General features: G+C 39.0%; 1 protein-coding gene across 7 annotated transcripts in view; it reads right to left on the reverse strand.

The window, feature by feature from the left end:
* Positions 1 to 1,459: 1,459 nt before the first annotated feature.
* SPAG6 (sperm associated antigen 6) overlaps positions 1,460 to 13,003 on the reverse strand; it is a 39,276-nt gene continuing 27,732 nt past the window's right edge. For 4 of the 7 annotated variants that reach the window (XM_035545327.2, XM_035545329.2, XM_050708857.1 and 1 more), the window contains 4 exons: positions 10,596 to 10,787; positions 9,398 to 9,514; positions 6,545 to 6,690; positions 1,460 to 4,371 (listed from right to left, as the gene is read on the reverse strand). In XM_035545327.2, coding sequence (XP_035401220.1) covers positions 4,305 to 4,371; positions 6,545 to 6,690; positions 9,398 to 9,514; positions 10,596 to 10,787 — 522 coding nt within the window. In that variant the 3' untranslated portion in view covers positions 1,460 to 4,304. The remainder of the gene's footprint in view (positions 4,372 to 6,544; positions 6,691 to 9,397; positions 9,515 to 10,595; positions 10,788 to 13,003) is intronic. The other 3 variants (XR_004778426.2, XR_004778425.2, XM_035545328.2) reach the window with 3 other exon arrangements.

A 13,003-nucleotide genomic window follows, 5' to 3' on the forward strand; every position in this document is an offset into this window, starting at 1 on the left:
TCAATATTAACAGTTAAGTATTATACAAAAAAGACATCAACAGTTTTAGTACAGTCATGAGAGACATTGTAATTTCCTCTTTCTCTAAGATTCCTTCAAATTGTGTCAGATGAGGAAACTCACAGAATCCACTGGTTTTTAGTTCTACTCAAATTCTAAAAAATTACCATCTCGAAGATAACTTATGCAAATTTCTGAAGGTTCTTAAATAATATAACTAATAGGTTCAGTAAGGAATAAATAATTTAAGTCCTGCTGCATTGACCTCTTACATGAATATGATATTTCCAGTACTTAGGTAAGCTAATAATGAAGTGAAACAGATTCTCCGCGGAGGAAGATGATGATACACAGGGAGGTGTAATGCTTATCCAAGACCATAAAAGCAGTCCAATGCCAGCACAAGAAGCAGAATCATTGGCTTTGCAATCTAGTGCTGCTCCTTATTTTTTTTCCTACCCCGGTCACATAATGAGATCTAAAACTCTAGCAACCAAGATACAGCCATTAAGGAAGACACATCAAGGAAGCATACTTTCAGAGATCCCTCACTTGAATGGATTATAGTCAACCACCTCTACGTGCCCAGAAATCAGAGAACTCCAGTTTACACCACAAGCTGTGGACTGCTGCGTGGCATCCTCCATGCCTGTAACTCCCTTCTGGTCAAGCTAATTCACAGCCCCCAACTGAGGATCTACCCACACACCATCAGCTTCCTAATTACAGTAACTTTATGCTTTACTTCACAAAATGGGATTCATTTGTTCTTTCACCATTCAGCTCCTTCAACACTTTGTTCATTTGTTTGTTAAGATGCAGATCTCCAGCAGATTGATCACTTCAGATGAGACAAAGCAGTGCCTTGGTAAACCCCTCTGGAAATGCAGAACATATTATATGCACAAGAGTTGAACTCCTTGAATTTCCCCCTTTCAGATCCTCTTGGTTTCCAGTCATTCATATAAAGAATGAAGCTTTTGTAGGCCGGTTAATCCATCCACCGAATGAAATATGGTGAAGTTTTACACATCCACATGTTCTTTCAAGGCTGTAGTTTACATCTGTAGATATAATAATAGATGTAGTAATGTAGACAAAAATCATAGCTTGGGCCCCCAGAGAAAGCCTTTAAAGACTTGGGTTCAAAAGTCCCCATACTGCAGTCAAAGCAACTGGCAAAATGATTTAAGGGCTGTCTCTGCTTACATTCACTTCTGCCAAAGCACTGGCTTAATTTTCTTTGTGTGTCTTAATAAGCCACCTCTGTGAGAAGGATTCTTACTTGAAATCATTGTATGTCTCTAAGCTCAGAAGGAGAAATTCAGGCACTGTTGAGTGGTATGCCGAGACAAACATTCAGAGGTGGTGTCGGGCTCAGCTGCAAAATGAGCCTACTCTTCATCTTCTCTAGCATCACAGTCACGAACTAGCATGAAAACAGCATTTACACAATGAATTAAAATGCAAATCTACATTTTATTCTATGAAATTGAGACAAATGGTACACACTTGAAGCTTGCCAGAGTAGCAATTACAAACATTAATATAGTTTTAGATGACGAGTTAAGTCAAACAAGAGGGCAGAATAGAAACACCATACACTGGAGCCTGTGAAATAATACAGGGAAAAAAAAAATAAAAAAGCAACTCTTGCCCTAGTAAAGTAAGCTTAAAATACAAATTAGTGATAACTCTGTTGCAAAGGCCTAGATCTGCCTTGTGCAGATGTGCACCGCCAGGGAAGCTTCCAGCCACAGGGTGTATGTACAATGCAGGGGAGCAGCCTGCCAGCATAGGAGAGCTGAGGGCTTCTCCAAGTATGTGGGAGAGGACTTTGCACTGCCACAGCCTGATGGGATGTGGCATCATCCAGGAGGGAGACCCGCAACAAGAGGCCAAACAGCTCCACCAGCCTAGGACAGGACTGCGCAACTGGTGTGAAGATGTACGTATGCTACATCTGATTGAGATTGCACCCTGCGAAATCAAATCACTTTGAAGGTTTGCCTTGTGCAATCATTTCCTTTGTCAGCAATCAGTAAAAGGCTGCAAAAAAAAAATGTGGACAAATGGTTTAGGCATTGAAATTTAACCCTGTGGAATCACTACAGTGTAGCACCTTTGTCAGGAGACTGAAGCCTCTTTGCTCTCTCCACACAGAACACATACATTAGCACTGTGTGTTGTGGGTGTGCTCCCAAACACAAGACGCAGCTACGGGCACACAGCTAAATGCCTACCCTGCCTCCCATGTGGCCTGCAACTGCATTCAGCCCTCTACAGGATTTCTGTTCTATTAGGGAAAATAAGGGCTTCAGATCCTTCAATGCTCTCTGGAAGCCCTTGCAGTACATTTTCTCTCAGAGATTGTACAACATTTGATTTTTAAATATCCATAATGCATTTTGCAAATAACGCAAAATCTATTGAGTATTACAACGATTTTCTTAATAGACCTAATGTTTTTCCACCAGTGTTGTAACATCAATAATGACAAAATATAAAAACCAAAAAGGAAAAGGCACATGGTTAGTCAATTCTAAGACTTCTCATTCTGGTGTAGGCTAAGGCAAGAACCCAGATGGTGTGGTTTTATACATCAGCATTCATGAGACCAACATTTTCCATCTCAGCTGTGTGCCATACAGCCAGCTACTGGGCATCCCCTGCTTCTCAGACAAGTCTGAGAGCACCGAGTACCTCAGACCAGCGGCATAGCCCTCTGTAGAATTAAACCTTAGCACAAGATAGCCCATCAATGTTTTTGTGAACTGTTGAAAAATATGCTGACAAGAAGAAATAGTCATTTGGAATTTGGCAGGGAAAACCCACTCTAAATCATTTCCAACTGCAGTAAGTCTCTGCTCCCTTTTTTACAAGTAATAGAAGAGACTATCCCTGTTTTATAAACTCATTCAGTTAATATGTTTAAGAAAGTAGACAAGTTTCTCCTGCAGGGGTTTTCAAGTATTGTATTCCCTTGCAGCTGCCAGCATTTCAACATCCCATTCCAGAAACGCTGCATATTGCTCTTTGGGAAAAGAGAAAAAAAATAGAAACTGCTGCATACTAAGAAGAGAAAAATGGTTAGAAGAACAAAAAATAGTAAGTGACAATTACCTATTACTTGATGAATACTAAAGGGTTGTATGATGCTCCCTGCTGCTACAGTACACCAGAAGAGTAAGAAAAATATAACAGTCTTTTCACTCTCCATAAGAGGGCACAAATATTTCCTGGATGTTCTACATCTAACGGTTCATACCTCCAATAACCTCCACATCTATGTGATCTGTAAGTTTAAGTTCCAAGTGTGTTTCTACTCAATTCTGCAGCAGTTTCATCACTTGAAGAATAAGTACTGAGCCGTCTTAGTGCACCAAATCAGTGGGACCCAAGTATCGTCAGGTTTCCTCTGAATGAGCTCAAAGCTTTGCTAACAGTATTCCCACAGCCAAGCATTTCTCCTCTCTTCCTGAGTTGCCCAAGCACTGCTGATCCACATGGGGCAGAACCTCACAGGGTCCTTCTCTCCCTTTGTACCCATAGAAGCTCCGAGTTCACTCTGTCCCTTCCAAGAGGAACAACGATGCATACACCAAACAATGCATTGTTCCACCCCTCCACGTAATCCTGCCTTAATTAGGAGGACTTCTGCAGGAGGTGTACTATCTAGCATGGCAGGACCACCACACTATTGTAGCATGCAGAATAGAGCCCTTTTATCGTCATCAGATTTGATTACCTCTTTATTTAGCAGCTAGTAGCATGTTTGGGGATGCAAAATCGTATCACTTCACTTTCTGAAAGGTAATGGTAGGAAATATCTCAGTGCAGAATGGATTCCATAATTAGAAAAGACACAAGGGACAACTTTTTCCTCCTGCTCTCAAGCTTGGGAAGCTCTAAACAATATGCAAAGGCAAAAGGGGGAAAAAATCGATAAAGTACTGAGAAGGATAAAATTTGAATGAGATAATAACAAACCTTTCTTGTGGAAGGAAGAGGAAGTGACTGACTCTAAAAAAGCTTTGTGATAAATCATCACCCCTGCATGAAATTCCATTGATATATGCTGCAGTATGTGGTAGTAAAGTTAGAGAAAAAAAAATAAATAGGAACAAAAACTTAGCAATAATTTTATAAGAAACAAAATACAGCTTGCTGGAAGTGCTGAGCTTTTTCAGTGGTTCAAACAGTAGAAGGAGATTTCAGAATCTAACAAGAGTTTCAACAGCTGTATTTGTATTACAGTCATAAAAGCATAAATGTGAAATACAGCTCTAATAAAAAATTGAAGTTTATAAAACTGGCTGGTAATTTTCCACCCGTTCCAGAAGTATCTCAGAATATCCAGGGGAATAATACCTGAAAGAGAAACATATTGTTTGTGCATTAGACTACAAAGCATGTTCTGTGCTAAGTAATGAAACTATTCATATTCCTATCGATCAGGAAAAAATCCTAGCATTAAACATTGGTCAACAAACTCTACAGTTATTCTCCTAGAGTGCAGTAAGTCTGCTTTTCAACTTACATTACCATTTATAATTGGAAGTTAGGTTTTCAAAAAGAATGTTGGCTTCTTTTGGGGCAGTGGCAAATTTTTAAGAGAGGTTCAGCAGCCATAAGCATCATCTTTACTGGGAAACGCAGATATTAACTTCTATTGAAATTAGGTTCTTTAATAAAAAGGCATGAGTTTACATTGAATAATTGGCTGCCAGAGAAAAATAGCCTACTGCTGTTTGTGAAACATAAACACACACCCCAAAGCTAATGTGAAGGCTACATCACTGCAAGAGACATTGATTCTGGAACAACAAAAAAATGATCACAGTGACCTTCCGTCTCTAGTGTCAGCTCAGTGATGGAGATTATCCAATAGGTTTTCACTAGAGTAGAACTCTATGGTGCCATTATTGTCCTGCTGTCATTCAGTTGGTTTTCCACAATGGACCAACTGCATGCTTCCAATATGCAAGCATCATCAAAGCTGCATTTAGTCCTTGTTTTCCAGGTTAAGAGTATCTGAAATTATCATGCTATTCTAAAAACATACATCACAGTACATTCTTGGTTTTGCAGGCATGTTAAGATATCATCTCTGAACCCTGGAAGTTTTAACTATAAGGAGAGAGGAACACACTTCTATGTAGTGCATGCCTAAAATGTATTCAAATAAAAATTCCTGATCTTTTCACATTAAAGAAGGATCCATTTACCTTAAAGATTTTCATTTTCTGAATTATTTCTGCATAATACAACTTTTTAAAGTCTTTTAAAAACTCATTCGTTCTCCAATAGTAAAGCTAACTTTTCAATACACTGTTATCATATTCAGTCTGCAAATGGCCTGGAATAACAGTCTCCGAAAAAAGCCCAGATCTGGAGTCTAGTATAGCAGCTGTGCCTTGGACAGCAGAAACACCGCCACGTAGTAGCACAAAGAAGCAAGCAGGAGATGCTCGAAGGGGCCCTTCTTTGTTACATCTCAGCCTACATAAGTAGGCTTGTTTCATTTACAGAAAAATAAAATAGATGGAACACGAAAACATTAAATATATCCAGAGAAGTGTAAACAGAAGTCTTCTTTCCCTTCAAAATATTGGTATTTGTAGCTGCAGAATAAAGTTTCTTTATGATTTTGCTTTTGCCCATTTGACAGCCAGTGGCTTTTCCTTGTGGAGACACACTGGGCTTCATTTTGCATGACTGTCTGTAGCTGTTATTAGCTAAAGAACTCTGTTGCTATAATTAAAATTGATGATGCAGATTTTCAGAGCCTGTAGAGGGAGTGCATGAGTACAACATCCTTTTGATGTGTTGATGGAGTGAAGGACTGGTAAATGGATATCTAGAATCTAGGAGGGCATTTACCTCCTTATTACAATTTAGGATGGTGACATTTTGACTGTAAGCTATTTAATAGTGTTTCTGTATTCATTAAGGGCAAAGTTCAACTTGGTGCAGACAGCTGGTGCATGGTCCTTTTATATAACACTTAAGCCTCATGATGAGGCTGGGGGAGGAAGGGCAGCTGTGGGCAGGGCAACTGCACCCTCTGTTTATCAGAGGAAGTTTCAAAGGAGCCTCTGAATACACTAGTTCAGACAGGCGCTTAAGGAAGTCAAGGACGTAACCAAAGATTCACCAATTCCTGAGAAATCCAGATAAGTTACCAAGATAAACTAAGCTTGCTATAGACATTCATAACTATGAGTGGCTGTGCTAAAGCCTCAGGGTTCACCTAGGTAGTGTAGGAATACCTTTTCATCTCAGTTTCCTGCAACAGCCTGATTATTTGGGCTTTATTTACAAACGAAGAAATTTATTCCCCAAAACAATCAGAAAATAGAAAGTGTTCAAAAGTATATATCTAAAATTTGTGGTTACCACTGGAGCATTTAACCAAATGTTACACTAATTAAAAACAAAATTCATGTAGAAGTTCAGTATTTTACATCCTCGCTTTGTATTGCTACTATGAAGAGCATCTAAAAGTACGGATTTTTTTAGATTTCATTTTCCCTTTCCCTACCTTACTATTTCCTCTGGAAAGCAATTGTTAATAGTGTTGATATACTCCTGAAGAAGTGACCCGGGTTCTGCTTTTATTTCTTGAACCTTTTTAAGCCCACCAGTTGTTACAAAGAGACGACGTGCTTTACTGTCATGTGGTAACACCTACACACAGAAAAGTACATAAAAAGAATATATTATTCTAAAGGAATCTCTGTGCTACTGGGCTCAAATATTGCTTATCTGTTTTTAATTCAGAGGACAGCTAAAGTGGAACACATCAGAGGTATATCTGTAATGACTACTGTATTTTAACACACAGGTATACAGCAAAAATAATAAACCAGCCCTTTATTGTTATAATGTAATTTAACATGTACTTTAATACATAACATATATAAAAATTCTGATTTGAACATTTATTGCTCCATAAGTAATATTTCTTGAATTATCCCTACAGAGACAATATGATTGTGGAGATTAAACAGATAATAAAAACAGAATACTAACATGGAATAACAACAGCATCTGTTCCACTTAAACCAAGTTATTCAGGTCTTTTATGTCAATTCCCACAGTTTAATTGTAGAGCAGAATTTTATATCATCATAATGATCTAGTATAGATTATTGCGTGAAAACAATACTGAGAATTGTTGCAAGTGAACAATGCAGCCTTGAAGCATTACATGCTACTATTAAATTCCTGGATATTAAAATCCTACAACACACTGTGTAGCCATGGAAGCCTTTTACACACATACACACACAAAGCAAAAATGTTAAGTTTCTGCAGCCAAAGGGGATGAGAAGCAGAAATGATCAGACAATACATTCTGCACTCCCTGAGTGATGCCAATATGCAGTTTTTTCCAGAGGACGAAAGGGAGAGAGGTGGGGGCTGGGCCAGGCAATGGAGAATGACAGCATGTAGTCCATAGGCCCACAGGGCTGCAATAATATTAAAAAAAAAAAAAAAAAAAAAAAAGATAATGCAAGATGTCAGCTGCATCTACAACAAAAACAGATGGGTTTAAAGCCAACCCTGAGAGCTACATACTATAGGGCTATGGGGGCAAAAGCATTTTGTAAGCCTTCACCCTGGTTGGACAAATCGAGCCATAAATTTGACTGTGTGTCAGTGTAAAACAAGAGCCTTGAAGGAGGAAGGGATTACCTAAAAGGATGGAGGAAAAGAAGGATGAAATTTCTGTCACGCATATGGGCAAACAGCCTTCATTTCCCTGGTCCCTCTGGGCTGCACAAAATCAACAGACAGGTAAGGAAAAACAAGGAGAGCATAGAGACTTCTCTCCACTATGTTCCAGAGAAGTGTCGGGAACAACTGTGGTCGTTTCATTCTGGGAACTAAACAGACAGCTGTTTCCACATACCTCCCACAAGAACTGCCACGGAGGAACTAGCAAGGAGACAGGATATGGCCCTTTCCCTGCCTTCTTCCTCCACACTGTGACTCCCAGGCTGGATAGACAGCAGAAAAGTTTCTTGGAAGTGACTCTAAAGACAGACAACACCTCTGAGACAGCCTCTCCCCACCCCGAGTCCAAACTGAGACAGCACAGAATTGTTAAGACCCTGGAAAGGGCAATGCTAAAATGAGACAGTCCAGCAGTGAAAACATGTAGCATCCCACCCTGAAGCGCAGCTCAGAAATAAGGCTTTTACTGAGCTATAAATAAGCCAACAAAACTAATACACCTCAGGTTTAAAAATAGAACATTCCTAAGTTACACTACAGGACTGAAAAAAAAACACCTTTTAGTGCAAAGAACTTCATTTTAAATGTATACTTCAGAATAACAAATGCCGGACAAGTAAATTTTAATACAATGTAGAAGAAGAAAAATTAAACAAAATATCAGCTGATATAAAGGGTATAAAGTCACTTCAACAGCAAACAACACTCAAATGTATATACACTGGGTAACCAATTACTACACACTCAACTCTTTAATAGTTCTAGTTAGCACACAAAAGCCAAAGGCACTGCATTCTGAGCAAATCTCCAATCTGCACTACAAACAGCAGTACTTCCAGATCTGTGATAAGAAGAATTGATTACCAATCAAGAGTTTTACTCGGCCATTTCCAGAAAGCACACCTCACCAAGAGAATCTGGTACCCCTGCAAATAGATCGCATTGCATATACTGCATTATACTCCAAGTAGATTAAACTGCACAGAAGAAAAGTCTATAGTTAAGCAGGATTCCCAATTGCTAGTAAGCATAACTAGAAGTCTCCTGTTTAGTTAGGAATTACTTAAATAATTTGAAATATTTTGATTAAACAGTATTGCTCTTTACATGCTGTGCTCAAATCAATAATGTAATGAACAATAAACAGTTAAAAATTTGACAGAAATAAGAAAAGATGTAGAATTTTTTAAGCTTTCTTAACTGAGACTGAAAATTAGTAAGGACAGAAACGATGAAGTCTTTGCACTCTAGGTTACTGTAAAACATCCAACTTAAGCAACTCCTGTCCTGTACAGACAGCTTGCACTTTGTCTAAAACAGATATAACTGGGATTTATGTGATGCATTGGCTCAGTGAAAGTATTTGCACATGAGTTAGTATTTCACTTAATCTCAAGAGGCAAAGAAGAAAAGAACCACCTTGCTTATAAGTAATTGTTTTCTCACTGTCTTAGGATGAATTATAGCAGGTTCCAGATAAAACAGTATCCAGTTTTATCAGACAACAAAGCACGACACTTCAAACTGCTTCTGCGAGGGATGCTTCAGGATCCTGAGAAAACTAAGACTTTTACAGATGCCCCATCTTTGGAACGATAGCTTTCTTGCTAAATGGAAAACAATGCATTAGTCATCAAGCAGAGCCTTTTCTTACCTTGCTAAACTGCCCAACAATGTGTTTCATAATATTGGGAGGGGCATCATGCAGCAATGGTTCAAGTGCTGGAAGATATGTGCATTTCTGAAGTATGTTCTTTAACGCTCTTTTAGTCTATTGAAATGCAAAATAAAATTACTATAGTAAGACATCAATGAAAACAACAAGAATTCATGATACATATCCCTGAAGTCTGACCAAAAAAGCAAATTGATTCTTTATTAAAGAGTGACCCGATGGACATCATACTTTTTATTCAGAAAATACTCTTACAGAACTCTGATCAATTTTCTACTTAGATTTATTAAACCTCAAACCTACAGTGCATCATATTCTTATTATGCTATCTACAGTCAAAGTAATGGCAATTTTACTTTGGCTACAACAGAACCAGGCGTAGACCCTTTAAGTAAATTGAAGTACTGTAATATAATAAGAAAGCTAAATCAAAACACAGTTTAAAAGACTGTATTTTAGAAGTGACTTATTAGGAGAATCTGCTGGTGTGGGATAGCAAGGTGCACTACCATCCAGGCAGAAAGGGAAAGAGAGACAGTGGAACAGTTGTATGTCAGTGCCTGGTTTCTGAAAAGAGACTCAATGCTGGCTACGAGAAGCAGTAATGACCTCATTGCAGTAATGACCTCACTGTACGTACAGCTAATTTGGCCTTGATATTTTTGTGAGCACTGAAAATTACAATGCAAAATTGTCTTCTTATTTTATAGATCTGGAATTCATTATACTTTGGTGGACTGTAACGAGGCACAGTACAACCTGGGAGACCATATCCTGTCATATAATACTATTCAGTGAGTTCATTTAGTGTCGCTCAAAACTACATTTTACCTAAGTCCAGCCCTATTAGCTGCCATGGAGGAAAGGTCCTACATTACAGCATTTATGGATGTACACAGCTCTAACCTAAAGTAGGAACAAAATGAGGGACTATACTGCTCTGGCTGTACCAAATGATTTGGCAGGCACCATATGCACACCCATTAAGACCAACCAGTCCTAAAAAATGCCACATAGCCTTCAGACACCCTCAGACACCCTTCAGACACCCTCCACACAGGAAATCCACAACTCATTGAATATCAATAAAAGCATTCACCATTTAACAGTTTTTAAGCACTTATACTTGTTGGTTACAATAAATATGACATACTGCAGATACTGTGAATATACTTGCTTTCACTTGAAGATCTTCCGAACTGTGTGTGTCCATATACATAGAAAGCAGTGTGGGTAGCACGTTTGCTACTGCCACAGCACGTGCATGCTCAGGAGTATGTCTTCCAACCTGTCCCAAGGCCCAAGCAGCTGCTGCCTTAATATGATCTTCTTGTTCTTCTACCAAGCAGGTACACAGTGGTGGTATTCCCTGTAGCATTATCCAAAAGCACAACCTTTACAAATCTACACCAAGAAAGGACAACTAAACTGGTAGATTGTTACACAGTGTTTCTGTTTACACTGTTCTTCTAAAATAAGCTATAAGAGAACACTTGCTAGTGTTGTCATATTTTGCCATCATCATGACTAGCAAGAATTTTGAAGAAATCTTTACAAATCTAGTTAAACAAAAGGAAACAGATTCAATATTCTAAGTCAGTTGGAGCTAACACTCAAACTTTAAGGGATAAAAGGAATACATCACATAATTCAGGCTGTACTAACAGTAAAGGTTTCATTTTGTCAGACTGAAAATAAAAGAGTTGTAGTGCTTATGAATCTATGACAGCAGTTTAAGAGCAGAACGGCTCAATCATTCAGTCATTTAACTTTCTTTTAGTCACAGCACTACATTTCACCTCATAAACCTCTTCTTGAGTTCAGTAGTTCATGTTTGATGCATCTGATAACTTCCAGAAAGGCTTCAACTCTTGACATGAAGACATCAAGTGATGGAGAATACCTCACTCACATCCAGCTGTTACTGAAGTTCTTCTGGTTCAGGGTCACAGTCTTTATCATTTCTCCACAGGATTATGGAGCTACTCAGTAGCCAGTATTTTATGTCCAGGATAGTTCAAAAGGTATCATTTCACACTATTTTAGGTGAGGCAAGGCTACTAATCCCTAACTAGATCTTTTTTCCCATTCCCTAGATCATTTTTATTCTTTCCTGTACTCCCTTCATTTTTTTTTTCCAAGATCCTTCTCAAATACAGACAACGGGACTATGTGCACTAGGACTAGTGGAAAAAAATGTTAATCTGCAGTGTTTTATCTTCCACTCTTTATTACTGCAAAGGACTGAAGTGCCTTTTTTTTTTTGACACAGCACTGCAGAAGACCACAACGAAGTGTTTGTCCAGTAACACACATCACTTTTAAAAATTCATCCTTTCCAGGAGACAGTAGAGCAGTATGGAACTATAACTTTATGTCATGACATCTTAGATGTGCTATTTTCAAATGGTCCCAGTTTACCAAGCCCTGCCCTCAGCACTATGCACCACTTGATAAAACTCAGTTTTCCCAAAGCAATTTTTATTTTTTAATGGGCTTTGGGTTTATTCAGGTTTCTTTTGGGGATCATTCATTAAAATATTTCATGAGTTTGTGAAGATTCCTACAAAACCTCTCACTGCATTCCCATTCAGTTATGGTAGCAATCAAATCATTACTACACTTCAAAAATTTATCACTTAGGTGCTTTCTTGTGAACTTAAACCTGCATTTGTCACGTTTAACTTCGAGCACTTAACAGCAGAAGCATATTTGCTCTAGGTACAACTGACAAGGGTGAGACATGGGCACATACACAGAAGATGGGCCTCCAGAGACGACAAGCCAGAACCATTTGTCTCTTCGGTTTTCAAATGCAAAAGAGAATTTTTTGATCACACCTACCTTCTCTGTGCACTTATTGCCGTTATGTTGTAGCAATTTCCATTTTCTAACTTGCATTCCTACTAGAAGACATTTCTGTTCCTCAGTTTTTATTGCTTAGCTGTTTCCATTCATACAGTAAATTTTAAATCACAGAATCATAGAATGATTTGGGTTGGAAGGGACCTTAAAGATCATCTAACTCCAACCCCCCTGCCATGGGCAGGGACACCTCCCACCAGACCAGGTTGCCCAAAGCCCCATCCAGCCTGGCCTTGAGCACCTCCAGGGATGGGGCATCCACAGTTTCTGGGGGCAACCTGTTCCAGTGTTTCACCATCCTCTGAGTAAAGAATTTCTTCCTAATGTCTAATCTAAATCTCGCCTCTTTTAGTTTAAAATGCTCATCCTATCACTACTTCCCCGTCTTTTCCGTAGGTCCCCTTTAAGTACTGGAAGGCTGCTATATCGGAGCCTTTTCTTCTCCGGGCTGAACCAGCTCTCTCAGCCTGTCTTCGTAGGAGAGGTGCTCCAGCCCTCTGATCGTCCTCATGGCCCTCCTCTGGACCTGCTCTAACAGGTCCATGCCTTCCTCATGCTGGGATCTCCAGAGCTGAACACAGAACTCAAGGTGGGGTCTCACAAGAGTAGAGCAGAGGGGGAGAATCACCTTCCTCAACCTGCTGGTGTGAAAATGGGCCAAAAATACTCAGTGAAATTAATCCCTTCTTCCTAATGTCATTAGTTAGCATTATTCACATC

Source organism: Cygnus atratus, chromosome 2 (assembly GCF_013377495.2).
Source record: "Cygnus atratus isolate AKBS03 ecotype Queensland, Australia chromosome 2, CAtr_DNAZoo_HiC_assembly, whole genome shotgun sequence".
Classification (NCBI taxonomy): Eukaryota; Metazoa; Chordata; class Aves; order Anseriformes; family Anatidae; genus Cygnus; species Cygnus atratus.